This window comes from Salminus brasiliensis, chromosome 10 (genome assembly GCF_030463535.1).
Source record: "Salminus brasiliensis chromosome 10, fSalBra1.hap2, whole genome shotgun sequence".
NCBI lineage: Eukaryota > Metazoa > Chordata > Actinopteri > Characiformes > Bryconidae > Salminus > Salminus brasiliensis.
In genome coordinates this window covers 5,684,221-5,698,167 of record NC_132887.1, presented here as the reverse complement: position 1 = coordinate 5,698,167, position 13,947 = coordinate 5,684,221, and the positions used below count along the sequence as shown (strand labels likewise).

At 39.0% G+C, this 13,947-nt stretch overlaps 1 protein-coding gene across 14 annotated transcripts in view; it reads right to left on the bottom strand.

The window, feature by feature from the left end:
• The window catches only part of nrxn3a (neurexin 3a), a 472,173-nt gene that overhangs the window by 273,838 nt on the left and 184,388 nt on the right, over positions 1–13,947 (bottom strand). For 8 of the 14 annotated variants that reach the window (XR_011980513.1, XR_011980514.1, XM_072689054.1 and 5 more), the window contains 3 exons: positions 11,782–11,796; positions 9,877–9,903; positions 6,835–6,954 (listed from right to left, as the gene is read on the bottom strand). Coding sequence is in view for 11 of the 14 variants with exons in the window: in XM_072689054.1 (XP_072545155.1) it covers positions 6,835–6,954; positions 9,877–9,903; positions 11,782–11,796 (162 nt within the window). In the remaining 3 variants the exon portion in view is untranslated. The remainder of the gene's footprint in view (positions 1–6,834; positions 6,955–9,876; positions 9,904–11,781; positions 11,797–13,947) is intronic. The other 6 variants (XM_072689052.1, XM_072689059.1, XM_072689053.1 and 3 more) reach the window with 3 other exon arrangements.

Here is a 13,947-nt window from a genome sequence, read left to right as displayed (position 1 = left end):
TAGTCTAACCCTAGTCTTAACCTCAACCCAAAACCTAATTCTATCAGTAAGTCTGACCCTAGTCTTAACCTCAACCCAAATCCTAATTCTAACAGTTGGCCTAACTCTAATCTTAACCTCAACCCAAATCCTAATTCTAACAGTTGGCCTAACTCTAATCTTAACCTCAACCCAAAACCTAATTCTAATAGTTCTCCTAACCCTAGTTCAAAACCTAATTCTATCAGTAAGTCTGACCCTAGTCTTAACCTCAACCCAAATCCTAATTCTAACAGTTGGCCTAACTCTAATCTTAACCTCAACCCAAATCCTAATTCTAACAGTTGGCCTAACTCTAATCTTAACCTCAACCCAAAACCTAATTCTAATAGTTCTCCTAACCCTAGTTCAAAACCTAATTCTAACAATTAGTCTAACCCTAGTCTTAACCTCAATCCAAGACCTAATTCTAACAGTTGGCCTAACCCTAGTCCAAAACCGAATTCTAACAGTTATCCTAACCCTGTACATTTAATCCTAGTCTTAAACTTAAACCCTAACACTCACTCTAACTTAAGATAAACCTAAAACCTAAATCTGTTAGTCTAAGCCTAGTCTTAACATCATCCCAAAACCTAATTCTAACAGTTGGCCTAACTCTAGTCTTAACCTCAAAGCAAAACCTAATTCTAACAGTTAGCCTAACCCTAGTCCAAAACCTAATTCTAACAGTTATCCTAACCCTAGTCCAAAACCTAATTCTAACAGTTAGCCTAACCCTAGTCTTAACCTCAACCCAAAACCTAATTCTAATAGTTAGTCTAACCCTAGTCTTAACCTCAATCCAACATTCACAGCAACACACCCTAGCCCTAGCACTAACTCTATCTAGAGTCTTAAGATCAACCCTAAACCTGAATCCAACAGTTAGTCTAATTCTAGTTTCAGCCTAACTAATCCTAAACCCCAATGCTCGTAATGAACTCCGTTTCTCCAAACACCTTCAGTCACAGCATTTCCCTACAGTAGCCGACCCAGAGTAATACAATCGAATGGCTTCCTTCAGTCCTGTTATTCAGAGTGGATTAGAGGCACCTATAACTGTGTGCACAAAAGCAACATTAGCATCCCATATTATCACAGCAGAATAATCAGCTGCCGCAGTGATATCAGAGTGAGTCAGGCACCGAGACGCCTCCTTTCTGCCTCTGCAGCCGGGACTGCTCTATACGAAGAGGGACCTGAACTTATAATAAGATAATGAGATCCGCCTGCACGCTCATTTTCTACCATTTTGCCTTTGTGTGGATATGCAAGTATCAACCTATACACACACACACACACACACACACACACACACACACACATAGTACTGTGAAAAGGTTTTAAACACCTGTGATAAATATAAGTATGATCAATAATAATACTCCTACAGAAAGTGGTGGTGGTTCTCCATCACTGTGTTCATCATTAGAACATCTCCAAAGTTCTCCTCACGGAGTCTAGTATTATTTAGAGCTCTCCTCAGATCAACACCCAACACCTGGTAAATTGGTAAATTATATATAAATATATATATATATATATATAAATGTGTGTGTGTGTGTGTGTAGGCGCGTATGGCTCATTCTAGAATTGTACAGTTCCCATATAAACTACTGTTTTAAAATAATAAAAATTATTATTATTATTATTATTATCATTATTATCATTATTACTAATATTATTATTATTGTTGTTAATAATAATAAACTTTATGATAATTAATAACCAATAAATCTATAAATGGCCAATACTTAACAAGAATAATTTATATTTTACTATTAACATAATATTTATTTATATAATTATATATAGTTATTTATATATAATAATACCATCTAAATAACCCCCATCCCACACATATTACTGACTGTCTTCACCCTCCTGATTCAGATTCAATGTTGGATTTTACATAAAATAATTAAGTCTAATTTTCATTTTTGCAATTTACTCTATTAACAGTTATAAAGTAATTCAACATATTTTACATATTTACGTAAAACATTAAAGTAATTAAAAATACATATTTTATGTCAGTCTCAGTTTCCTGGTCTGCTCTGTTACAGCTGGTTAAAACTGCAAGCTGTATCAAATCTGCAAAAACACTTCTAATCAAAAGCATGTGACCCAGTGACGTCACTTCCTCTGGCAGGAAACGTGTCTAAAATGTTGAGGATATTTATATAAATATTAAAAGCAAATATGAAATATGAAAGAAATATGAAAAACCTAAAACCTAAATCTGTTAGTCTAAGCCTAGTCTTAACATTATCCCAAAACCTAATTCTAACAGTAACTCTGACCCTAGTCTTAACCTCAATACAAAACCTAATTCTAATAGTTAGTCTAACCCTAGTCTTAACCTCAATCCAACATTCACAGCAACACACCCTAGCCCTAGCACTAACTCTATCTAGAGTCTTAAGATCAACCCAAAACCTGAATCCAACAGTTAGTCTAATTCTAGTCGGAGTTTCAGCCTAACTAATCCTAAACCCCAATGCTCGTAATGAACGTTCTCCAAACACCTTCAGTCACAGCATTTCCCTACAGTAGCCGACCCAGAGTAATACAATCGAATGGCTTCCTTCAGTCCTGTTATTCAGAGTGGATTAGATCTGTTGATCAGATCTGTTATTGTGATGTTGAGTGAATCTCTCATTCAGTTTTTAATAAATGATAATGTGTTGAAAATCCACAGACATTCAGTTTTTAGTGCCGTGTGGAACCTAGTTTGAGGCTGGCACATGGAGTTAAGGCGCACAATGGTGGGGAAAAGTATATACAGGGCTATATGGGTTGCACAGACATACAGGACGGTCAGAATGTCGGCATATTTCTGCTATTATTAAATATGTGTTTACTGAACTTTCAAAGCCACTGTTTCTAAATGACAAAAGGAAAAGCTCCTTTCCTGAGCAGCCCCCGGAAAGCGGCAAATTGGTGCCAGGTCACTTGCCACGGAATTTGTCTTCACATTACTATTCTGCATAAACTGAGCCACAGAAAATATGAGCACTTTCCCCAATTTATTTACTGATGTGATATGACATTGAGGATGTAAGGGAAGGGGTGTGAGGAAATACAGCTTTCAAATTCTGCTGGATCAACACTGTGGAATTTACCACGTCGGTAGGTAATGTATTACTGCCACCTAGTGTTGCTGCAGTGAACTCTGAAGAGCCGCTGGTTTGCTTTGCGGCATGCAGGTTATTTCTGCTGGGATTTTAGTCTAAGACATTTTATGGAGGGAACTATTTGCTCTGTACTTCTTCTCCGGAGTTAAACGTGCTGGATGTCCATTTCTTCATATGAAGTCTGAAGACAAAGCCATTCCCATTATAATAAAAGAAGCTTCCAGGCTTTTCCTGTCCTGGGCAGAGATATGCAATACCCACTCAGTCCACTTCCACAATGCTATAAGAATGACAAGCTCTCATTCACACACACACACACACAGATCCCTCATCCCACATTATTCCATTAAGCTTGTCCCTATCTCCACCAACACACCCTCGATTCGGCGCTCCGTCTCATCCAAATACGACACGACGTCGTTCCAGGTGTCGGCCTTAAATCTTAAGAAGGTCAACTCTGTTGTTGGAGCAGCAGCGAAGTGACAGACGAGCACACAACACGTCAGCTGGCTCTGGGTCTAACTGCACAGACAGGGTTCAGCTCATTGCCACACGCATTGTGTTGGAGAGATGACATAGCATGAGATTTGACCCCTCGCCATTACGGCTACAGGTTATACCGTGCCTGCTCAGATAACCCACACTGAGCATCTGATTTGACTGCCTGCAGAGACGGAGATGCAGAGATTGGAAGACATGAGCGAAGGCCTGTGGAAGAGGAGGGAAGGCCTGCAAGGACACTGAGAAATCGAATTTCAGCTAATATCAATATCAATATCATCCAAGCTTGTTGTCTAAAGTTGGCCTTTTTAGGAGTTACACTGGGTGCTACAAAGGTTCTTTGAGCGATGCGATTATAGGAGAACTATTGTTGGTTTCCTAAAGAAACTGTGGGTATGATAAAGCCTTAAATTGGTAAAGAATCTTTAAAGCCATAAAGAAGTCTTTTATAAATAGAAGGGGAAAAGATCCAAGGGATGGCTATATGACTATAAATAAATAAATAAATAAATAAATAAATGTGTAAACTAAGATATTGAGAGTTTTTTTTTTATCATTATTCTTGTAAATAATAAAGCAATAAAAGGGGAAAATATCCAGCGGTCCCTTTTAAAGGCACCAAATACCTTACCATCTAAAACTAAAACCCTATATTTAATCCAATTATATGTTCATGTATTTCCTCAAATTCAAAATATATGTAACTCATCTCAATACACGTTATGTAATATGTTCCAAAATATATGTTTATATTTTAATATATAGATTTGAATTTTAAATATCTGTAATATATGTCAATAGGTCAATATGTTATCATACCTTAACAACCAAAACTGAAATCCCACAATTAATACAACTATATATGCATGTATTTCCTCATATTCGAAAGTATATGTGCAATATATGTTAATTTACTTAAAGTGATGAGTTACAATATATGTGAATACATAGAGCGTCTTACATGTGCTGTCTTAGAGTTAAAAGTTCAAATGTCCCACATGGGTCTTATGATATATGTCAATATGTGTGACGTCTTGTGTACAGTGTCAGAAAATGTCTTGGTCTTAGTGCTGAAATTCCAGGTCAGATCCGAACAGGATGTCTATGAGTGCCCCGAAAGGTTCTTCATGGAACTAAAAGAGGTTCCTCTATGTCATTCGCTCAAAGAACCCCTCAGAACACTATTGCTCTTTATAGTAGTGTACTGGAGCTAATGTAGTCAACACAGAGTGGAGGTCCATGTCTATGTCACTTATAATTGTACTGGGCGACCAAGACGTCTCTTGTAATTTCTATACGATTTTTGAACGATGGCAAGACGGAATGAAAGTAAGATTTGTAAAATGTAAGGAGTAGAAAGTTCAGATAATTGGGTGTAAATGTAAGGAGTAGAAGTAAAAAGTCAAAAATTAGTAAAAAAGAGCAAAATATAATAGAGTAAAAGAGTAAAAAATAATTACTCCAGTAAAGTCTAGATAACCAACATTTCTACTTAAATAAGGCAACTAAGTATTTGTACTTCATTACTTGACACCTCTGTTAAAGTGCTTCCAGACTGTTGAACAGTGGGTCCTCAGTTTCACAGGACACTGTCTGCTAGTGAACTAATTAAGCCCAGTTCTGAAGGCCAGCCCAGAGAGAGGCCTGGTGGGCATTTCTGATCTGACGTGTTTCATCAGATCACACCTCCTGTGACACTGTAATTAACACAACCTTTCACAACACGAAGATGCCAGAAGATGACACTTACAGTTGTGTTAGCATCATCACACCATTTTCAAACACCAGCATCTTCGAGATTTACAGCAGATCTGGATTTCTCTGCTCATTTCACAGGTGGCATTACTGCTGAGGCCTCCTGCTTCAATGCCCAATACCAGCCATACCATCAACAAATCAGCAGCACTTACCTTGAGAGGCCTCTCAGCAGCTCTTCAGCATTCAACAGTGTGAGTATGTGTGTGTGTTTGTGTGTGTGTGTGTGTGTGTGTTTGTGATTGTATGAACTTTAAAACCAGGTGTAATACATAGCTTGAAGGCTACAACTCCAACCTTTATGGTTAATTTCAAAATAAAAGTTTGCAACCACTAATAAATATTTAATTATTTATAGGCTAAGGTTTTTTGTCAGTAGATTCAATTGGCATAGTATTGCAAATAAATAAATAAATACAGAAATAAATATTTAAATAAACTAAACATTGAATGTGAGGTTTTGAGGAGCTGGTGTTTTTGTTTTTTGTTTTGTTTTTTTTTGGGGGAGGGGTTATTTGTCAGTACGTTGTTTTTACATTCTTGTAAAATATAATGAAATAAAGGGGGGAATATGTGGTGACTAGTTTTTTATAGGCAATTAATATCTCAATATCTACTGAAATGAATGTAATACAATAATATGTGCATATATTTTCTCATATATAAATGATGTAATTCATGTCAATACAATATATATATATATATATATATATATATATATATATATATGTTATAATTTATATTATTATGAATTTCAAATATCTCACATGGTTGCTATATATGTCAATATGTGTGACATCCTCTGATAAAGGTCAGTATGTGTTATTGTGTACATATTCAGAATTTCCTCATATTCAAATATATGAGCTTACATGTTGTCTTGAAAATGTCTTGTTTTAGTACTGATATTTCAAATACAGAAGAACAATATGTCTATGATTTGCCTCATGTTCAAAATACATGTGCAATGTATGTCAGTTTATGGGATGTCTTGTGATATATTTGTCAAAACATCTTCTCTGTCTGAAATGTCATTTCCTGATTATGAATTTCCAAATATCTCTTATGGATGAAAAGTATATGTATATATATCAAAGAGTTTTTTGTTATGTTGAGAATGTATGTGCCATTTATGTCAGTATTTATGATGTGTGAGTCAATTTGCAAATATATATGCTGTATATAGGTCATATCTTAGCACTGACATTTCAAATAACCCATATGGACATGCATAAACAGTATTTTCTCATATGAACAAAATATATAGGTGTATTTATCAATATGTATAAGGTTTTATGTGCTATTTATGTGCCCATTAGTAAGAACAATACATGTGCGATACATGTTGATGTATATGCGATGTGGGTGTCAGAGCCGATAGAGGAAAGAGAAAGGGAGGCGGAGGATCAGGTGGACTTACGGTCATTGCACTGAGTGCCCGTGTAGGAGGTCATGGAGCAGTCGCAGGTGTAGTTCTCCCACTGCTGGATGCAGATGCCCATGTTGGCGCAGGAATCCTCCTGGCACGTAGTGCTAGGACCTACGGCGGCAGAGCACAGGGATGTAACACTAGAGCAGAGCCGGAGGCGGGACGTTAGGTGCCATGCAGGTGTGCACTTCAGTGGGCATGCAGTCAGGTTAGTAGTGGTACTCGGTAAAACCCCAAAAACGTTATAGAACACACTGGGCCGTGGCATTCTCTTTGAGTAGGTTTTAGTCATATACAGAATACAGTAACGGTGCTACACAGACAAAGCACAGTGCTTCAGACATTCTCCAAGTGGCTTCATCCAGGTGGGTTCATACAGAGGCCGAAACCACGTAGAGACACACGCAGAGGTAAGAAAACAACATTTAATAGCAAAAGTGTGTACATATTCCAGTATGTACTTTTGTTATCAACGTCTAAATGAAGAGCAGTGTCTACACAGCAGCCGTGTGTGTAACGTTCAGCATGTTTCAAACACGCTGTGTGCTTTTCGACACACTTTGTCTTCCATGAGAGGGAATGCGAGGGGGGTCGGGGGGTCGGGGGGTAGGGGGATAGGGGGGTGGCGAACATATGGCAACCCAAGTTAACAGTAGTAGGGAGAGACAGCGCATTCCCTCAGGAAATGACCACGTGGGAATGGGTATTCGCAAGAGTAACGTTGGTTAAGTGCAGTTTTCTTAAGCAAGACATTTGTGTTAATAGGGGTTAAACACGCACAAATGAAGAGAACTCAAAAGACCAAAAGTGCAGTTTTTGTGTAATGCTTAGTGTGTTAAAAATGAGGGTTATATTACAACATAAAATGATTCACCCCTGTGTTTATTCACTGCTGAGGTCATTAACCCCAAGATCATTAGTTCATTTCCCCTCTGTTTGTTTGGAAGTCACAATTAATGACTGGTAGGAGTGTCAGAACGCTGCGTATTGTATTGTGGCGAGCCTCTCGAATTTAATACTCGCAGGTATTGAACACTACATTCAACAGACCGGAGCAAAAAGTAGGGTGAATGAGCCTCATGTGGGACACTTCTTCTTTATACTGTGATACAAATACAAGCAAATACCTAAGATCCACGGGAGGAGTACCACTCTCCTCAGGACGTGTCCTAAATAAACCAGAAGATGGCAGATACTCTGCAGTAGTCCTAAAAGGCCTAAATCACCTTAAAGCAACACTATGGAAAACTGGCATTTTTTTATCGTAGGCTCCCTCTACAGTCAGGAAGTGTAATTTGCGTTTTGAGCCACCACTAAAAGAAACGTTTTTCTGGACAAGCTACAGCTGAAAGATGCAGAACTGTCACTGAAAGTGAAAGAAGCATGTGGACTGATGTGGTACAGTAATATTACTATATTTCATGGAAGTATGACTCCTTCTTGTGAGCAGTATCCCACCCACTGCTTCTGCGTTAAATACTGCGGTTAGCAGTGTGCTGAGCAACAAGTAGCAATGACAAGTCAGTGGAGCATCATAACGGTTTTGAAGCTGCTATTTTAAGGTAAAAAAAATGTTTCATAATGTTGCTTTAATTAATTTAATAAGAGAAGACTTCTCAGGTCAGGCCAGTGCAGCATCACAAGGCAGCCAACGCCTTCAGAGGAAAGCTAATTGATTTAGGGTGGAGAAACGTAATCCAATCCGTGATTGGACATTTTAGAAGTCATGTGATTTTTTATCCAATGCTATCAGAACTTAACCCATAGTTTTATTGCCTTAAAAACCTTCGTCAAATAGAGCTTAGGTGTCCCATGTTAGGTGGTGTCCCACATTACAGCAATTCACCCGACTTTAATACAGAAGAGTAAAACAACATAGAACAATACGCCTGCAGCGGAGCAGACCGTCCTTCCTCCAAAGTCACAACTAGCTAATTCTTGTATAATACGCTACTGTAGTGAAGCTGACTGTCCTAATCATAACCAAACTCTAGAACATTAAGATTATTTACATAAGGCACATTTTGAGGCACTCCTAATTTTTGCTGTATCGAAAACTGTATCAAAGCTGCTGTATCACAACGAATGATAACCTGTTATGGCGCTAATCACGAGCTATACTGAATATATGCAAAGAGCGATCCGTTAGGGACCAGCCCTCAGTGACAGGGTGGGGGGTGGCGGGGGGAAGGATGTTAAGCAATGCTTTCCACTTGACTTTTTGACAGAAAAAAAAAAGAAATAACAAAAAATCTCCAAATTCTTAAGGTCAAATATCTCATTATCAGAAGGGCCTGCTCCATTTCAGGCAGAACGCCTCAGCCGAAGGCTTATTCTCCTGTTTGCTTGGAAAGTTGTTTTGTTTACCCCGCGCTCTCTTGTTTTTCTTTCTGCGAATGCACTTTTGTACAATCTCCACTTTAATTGAGCCTGTCAATATCGCACGGGCTCGGGCTAAAAGTGCGTGGAGACGCGGGACGCTCTTTGAATTTTGATTAAAGTCCAAGTGGGCTGGCATTTTCGAGCTGAATCGACACAACTGTCCTTTTAATTAGTTTGCTAATCATATTCCCAATCAGATGGCCCCTCTTTCCCACTGAAAGCGGCCGAGGAGCGACCCATGGTGCGATATTTAATGGATTTTCCAGCGCCAGCCGGGACAGTCTGGAGCAGCTACTCTCAGTTGAGCGTCATTAGCATAAAACGAGAACAAGACAAGATACAGCAAAACAAGATCAGGAGGCATAATTATACGGGACGGCTAATGTTTTATTTATGCGAGCTCTCGTATTGCCACCATGGCTTCGCGCACTCCCTCTATCCTGCTCCAGCCTCCAGTTTGGCTGAAAGACTTTGAAAGAAGTGAACCATTTTATACCAAGACATTGTAATAGTGAAGTGAGTAGGGCCCTCTTTATGTTAGGTGTTAGAGAAAAATTAATCCAAAAAATAAGAAGAAAAAGAACCAAACTGACACGAGACATTACACAGAGCAGCTTTCAGCCGAGCTCAGAATGGAATTGAACCTTCTACCTTGTAGGTCTGCTTTGATGAAACCAACTTTGTTAGCAAAAGAAACAGGAAAGCGAAAAAACAATCGAACAGGTTAGTAGGTGGTCAATGACTTTCGTTAATAAAGCGACCGCTTTACTAACAGGCATGCACTACCATTCTTAGGAAGGGTTTGCACAAGAAATCTACTCTACTATGGATTAGAAATCAGAAGAACAATAACAGTAACAATGAGCTGATACTACATGGCTGGAAGGAGACCGTATGAAGCCCCTCGCACAGATAGAGGAGCCACACGGTGTCCTACATGTCTACTGATGTTGAAGAACACAAAATGCAGAGCACTGGTGAATGTCTTATATTAGGCAGAAATGCATTAGACCAGCGATTCTCAGTCCTAACCCTGGAGTAACCCTGCCGGTCATCAACCCTGCTCTTGTAGATGTGCAGGACCTTCCTACAGACTTCAGCTCCAACCCTAATTCGCCCCACCACAGCCTTCAGAATTAGGACTAGCTGAATGAGACTGACTTGGAGTTGGAGTTGGAGGTGGAACCTGCAGGAAGGTACTGTAGGTACTGAAGGTACTCTAGGACAAGGGCTGGTGACCATTGGCACAGTAAAAGCTGTGTGTCAATCAAGCCATGGTGGGTTAGTCAACTAAGGCAAGCACACGGCTGCAAGTGCTTCCCCTGCTCCAACACAGCCAGTGGACCTCTGAAAGGGCATTTGGTCCACTGTCCAGTAGTTGGATCTGGTGTGTTGAGAGCAGGACAACTGTGCAGAGCAGTGGCAGCGGCACTCCAGGAGCAGGATTGAGCATTACCGCATTAGCCCATATGAGTTAGCATGGATTAGGTGCATAATTAAGCTTAGTTTCAAAATAAAAGCTCTTGTATATATGCAACCACTGAGCAAATCTTTGAAAAAACTTTCATTTCTCAGCTTGTAGTGTCCAATCCACAGACTTTACTGCTTTAATTCTGTGTAGACCTGCAAACTAAGCAGTTTCAATTTTGTGCATATGTATATATACATGTATATGAAAAAAAAGTCTTTACGGTTGCTCAAGCAAGCATTGAAATTGCATTACTTTTTCTCTTTTTTTGGTGATTTGGTGATTATAGATGACATGGATATGGGACTTTTATTATCTAAAGGACATTCAATGTTTTTGTTTTAAATAATTAAGAGAGAAATGAAGCTGCCTTTCTGTTTCCTGTTAGGCCTAGACTGCAAAAAGGGCTTATTTGCAAGCGAAACCATCTTAAATCTAAAGTTATTTCTAGACATTTTTACTTTTTAAGTCATTTCATTTAGTCAAAATGTGCTATTTTATTGACCATCTTTATATAAATCAATCAATCAATTGTAATAAATAAATATTACAATTTAAGTAATGTATTCTTAAACAAATTACCACACTTTTACTAAATGCAACTGATTTAAAAAAGTGCCCAGAAAAAATGTTAATATTCTTACTACAACAACCTCTAAAAGATGCCAAATCCAGGTCCAGAAAGTAGAATCCCAGCTGTGGCAGAGCCACCCAGTCAGTTGAAAACCAATCCTGGGGTGGATTTTTACTTTCCGGACCTGCATTTGCCATCTCTGCACTTCTCTCCTAATGAGAAATATTCAATATTCAAACCAGAAATAAGATGCTTTCATTTGCCCAAAAGAAATCTTTTTGCAGCGAAAAGCTGTTAGCATTAAACGCCACTAAACCTGAGCTCCCTCCTTCCTAAGCTGTGGCGCATCATTGCCATCTAGTGAATGAAAAGCCCCATTACAACATGGCGCGCATTCACCGCAATACCAATCAGCCAAGATCAGTCAAAACGGAGCCATTCTTGAGGCCTCAGCCTTTATATTGTGCACATACATGTTCTCTCATGCTCTCACTGAAGAGAAATGCCTACTCACGTTCGCTTTTCGACGCTGTGCAGGAGAGATAAATGTAAGACACACACAAAAGGCGCACGTCATGTGTGAAAAGCAACTGAGCAACAGATGGCAGGGCTAGTTCGGATAAGCCGTTAGCAGGGCCTTCCTTTCGATGGAAATATCACAACAATTTAAGTACATGTGGATACAAGAAAACACTGGAGCAGAGGATAAGACGCTAGCTTGGCCTAGAGCACCATGACTGCTCGCCATCCTGCGGTAACAGGCGCCATTTGTGCGGCACCGCAGCTCTGCGGCTGATGGTGCTCAGGAATCGCAATGGCTGAGACATGCAAAAGTATTAAACTATTAAAAAAAAAGACACACACACAGACACACACATAAAATAAAGCATTTACATTTACTAGCACCAAACAACTAACAGGTTAAGACCTGCTCAGAGGTCAGAGAGTGTGGTGAACCATTAGCGGGCCTTTTTAAGAAACACATGCCTACGTGTTTATTCATATTCTAAGCATAAAAACCTGTGTTTTGACCTCTGGCTAGGCTGTTTAAGCACAATGCTAACTATCTGTTGTGTATTTTGTATCCAGGACACACACTGTTGGAGTTCAGAAGGCTACAACGAAAGACAAAACAAAGTTGAGGGACAAGATTTTATTGAAAAATGAATAAATGATTACACCGAAAACATGACAAAAGAGAGGGCTTCTGGATAAAGCCCTGCAAAAAGGACAACACTGAAATGCCTGACAAATGAGGAAGACGTGGTGGGAATTTTATTGCATGACGGATGGAGAAATCACTTCTGTCCAAAAACAAAACAAAAGCAAAACTAAGCAAAAAAAAAAAAGAAAGAAAGAAAAAGAAATCAATAAAATATCAAAGGAAAGTGAGAATAGTCAACAAAAGCAGATCAACACAACAGAAAGCATTCACAGAAAACAAAATGACTTACATGATCTTCGTATATCAGTTCGTATGCATTAAATAATAAAGGCTGGGAAAACTCATGCAAATGTTTGGCATTTCATACAGTTTATAATGAATGGATATGACTTTTTGACATTCCAATGACCGGTGGGGCTGATATGATACTGACTCTGTGTGTGGGGCTTCTGACCAGGCCGATGTCCCACACAGATGCTTTCATTTTAACAACCAGCAACCGTCTACCATCAGAGTATAGAATTTGTATACACTATATGTCCAAATGCATTTGTGGACACCCTTTCTAACGAATGCATTCAGCTTCTTTAGGTTGCACCCATTGCTGACACATGCACAGCTTGTCTAGTACCTCCAGAGAAGTACAGCCAACAGAATAGGACTCTTTGGAGCTGCCTAATTGGCACCCTGATGCCTAATGCCAGGCGTGGGCTAGAGGAGTATAAAGCCCCCCAGCATAGAGCTGTGGAGCAGTGGAACAACTGTGTTCTCTGAAAAGGTGGTTGGTGCTCCAACCATCCGATACTTTTGGGATGAGTTGGGCTTGGGAGTTGGGGATGAGGTGAGCTGCAATCAAATCCTCACAGCAATGCTCCTCCAAAATCTAGTAGTAGGCCTTCTTCCCTGGCCAGTATAGACAGTTAATCCAGTGAATTCAACTCTTATTTTTAAAAATCCTCAATTTTGGAAGAAACAATGAATGAGCAGGTGTCCCAATACTTTTGTCCATACAGTGTACCAACCAATATTTCATTATTAAAGCCTTTTGGATAGTAGATTATGTGAGAGTAAGATACAGTACATGTGTAATTTTCTAGACAACAAATTATTTTGTTAATTAATGATTAGTTATTGACTATCAATTAAAGTCCATAGAATAGCTTTTAGGACCAGTGTTATTTAATTAACAGTGCTTTGGTTCATATAGTTGATGTACTGCAGGTGGAAAATTCAACTCGGTCACTTACAGTGGGGTCCAAGAGTCTGCTAGTGAAAATACTTATTTTTTAATATACTTATATCTTTTTCCATATTTTTTATGCCATTTTCTTTCATTTCTACCATAAATTTGAGTTAAAAGTTATATGAATGTACAGTACAGCACAGTCCCTCTCCTCACAAATCTGAGATCTAAATGCAGGGTCAGCCATGCTACAGCTTTCCCAGAGCAGAAAAGTTGAAGGGTCCTGCTCACAGACTCAACAGTGACACTTTAGTAGACATGGGTATTGAACC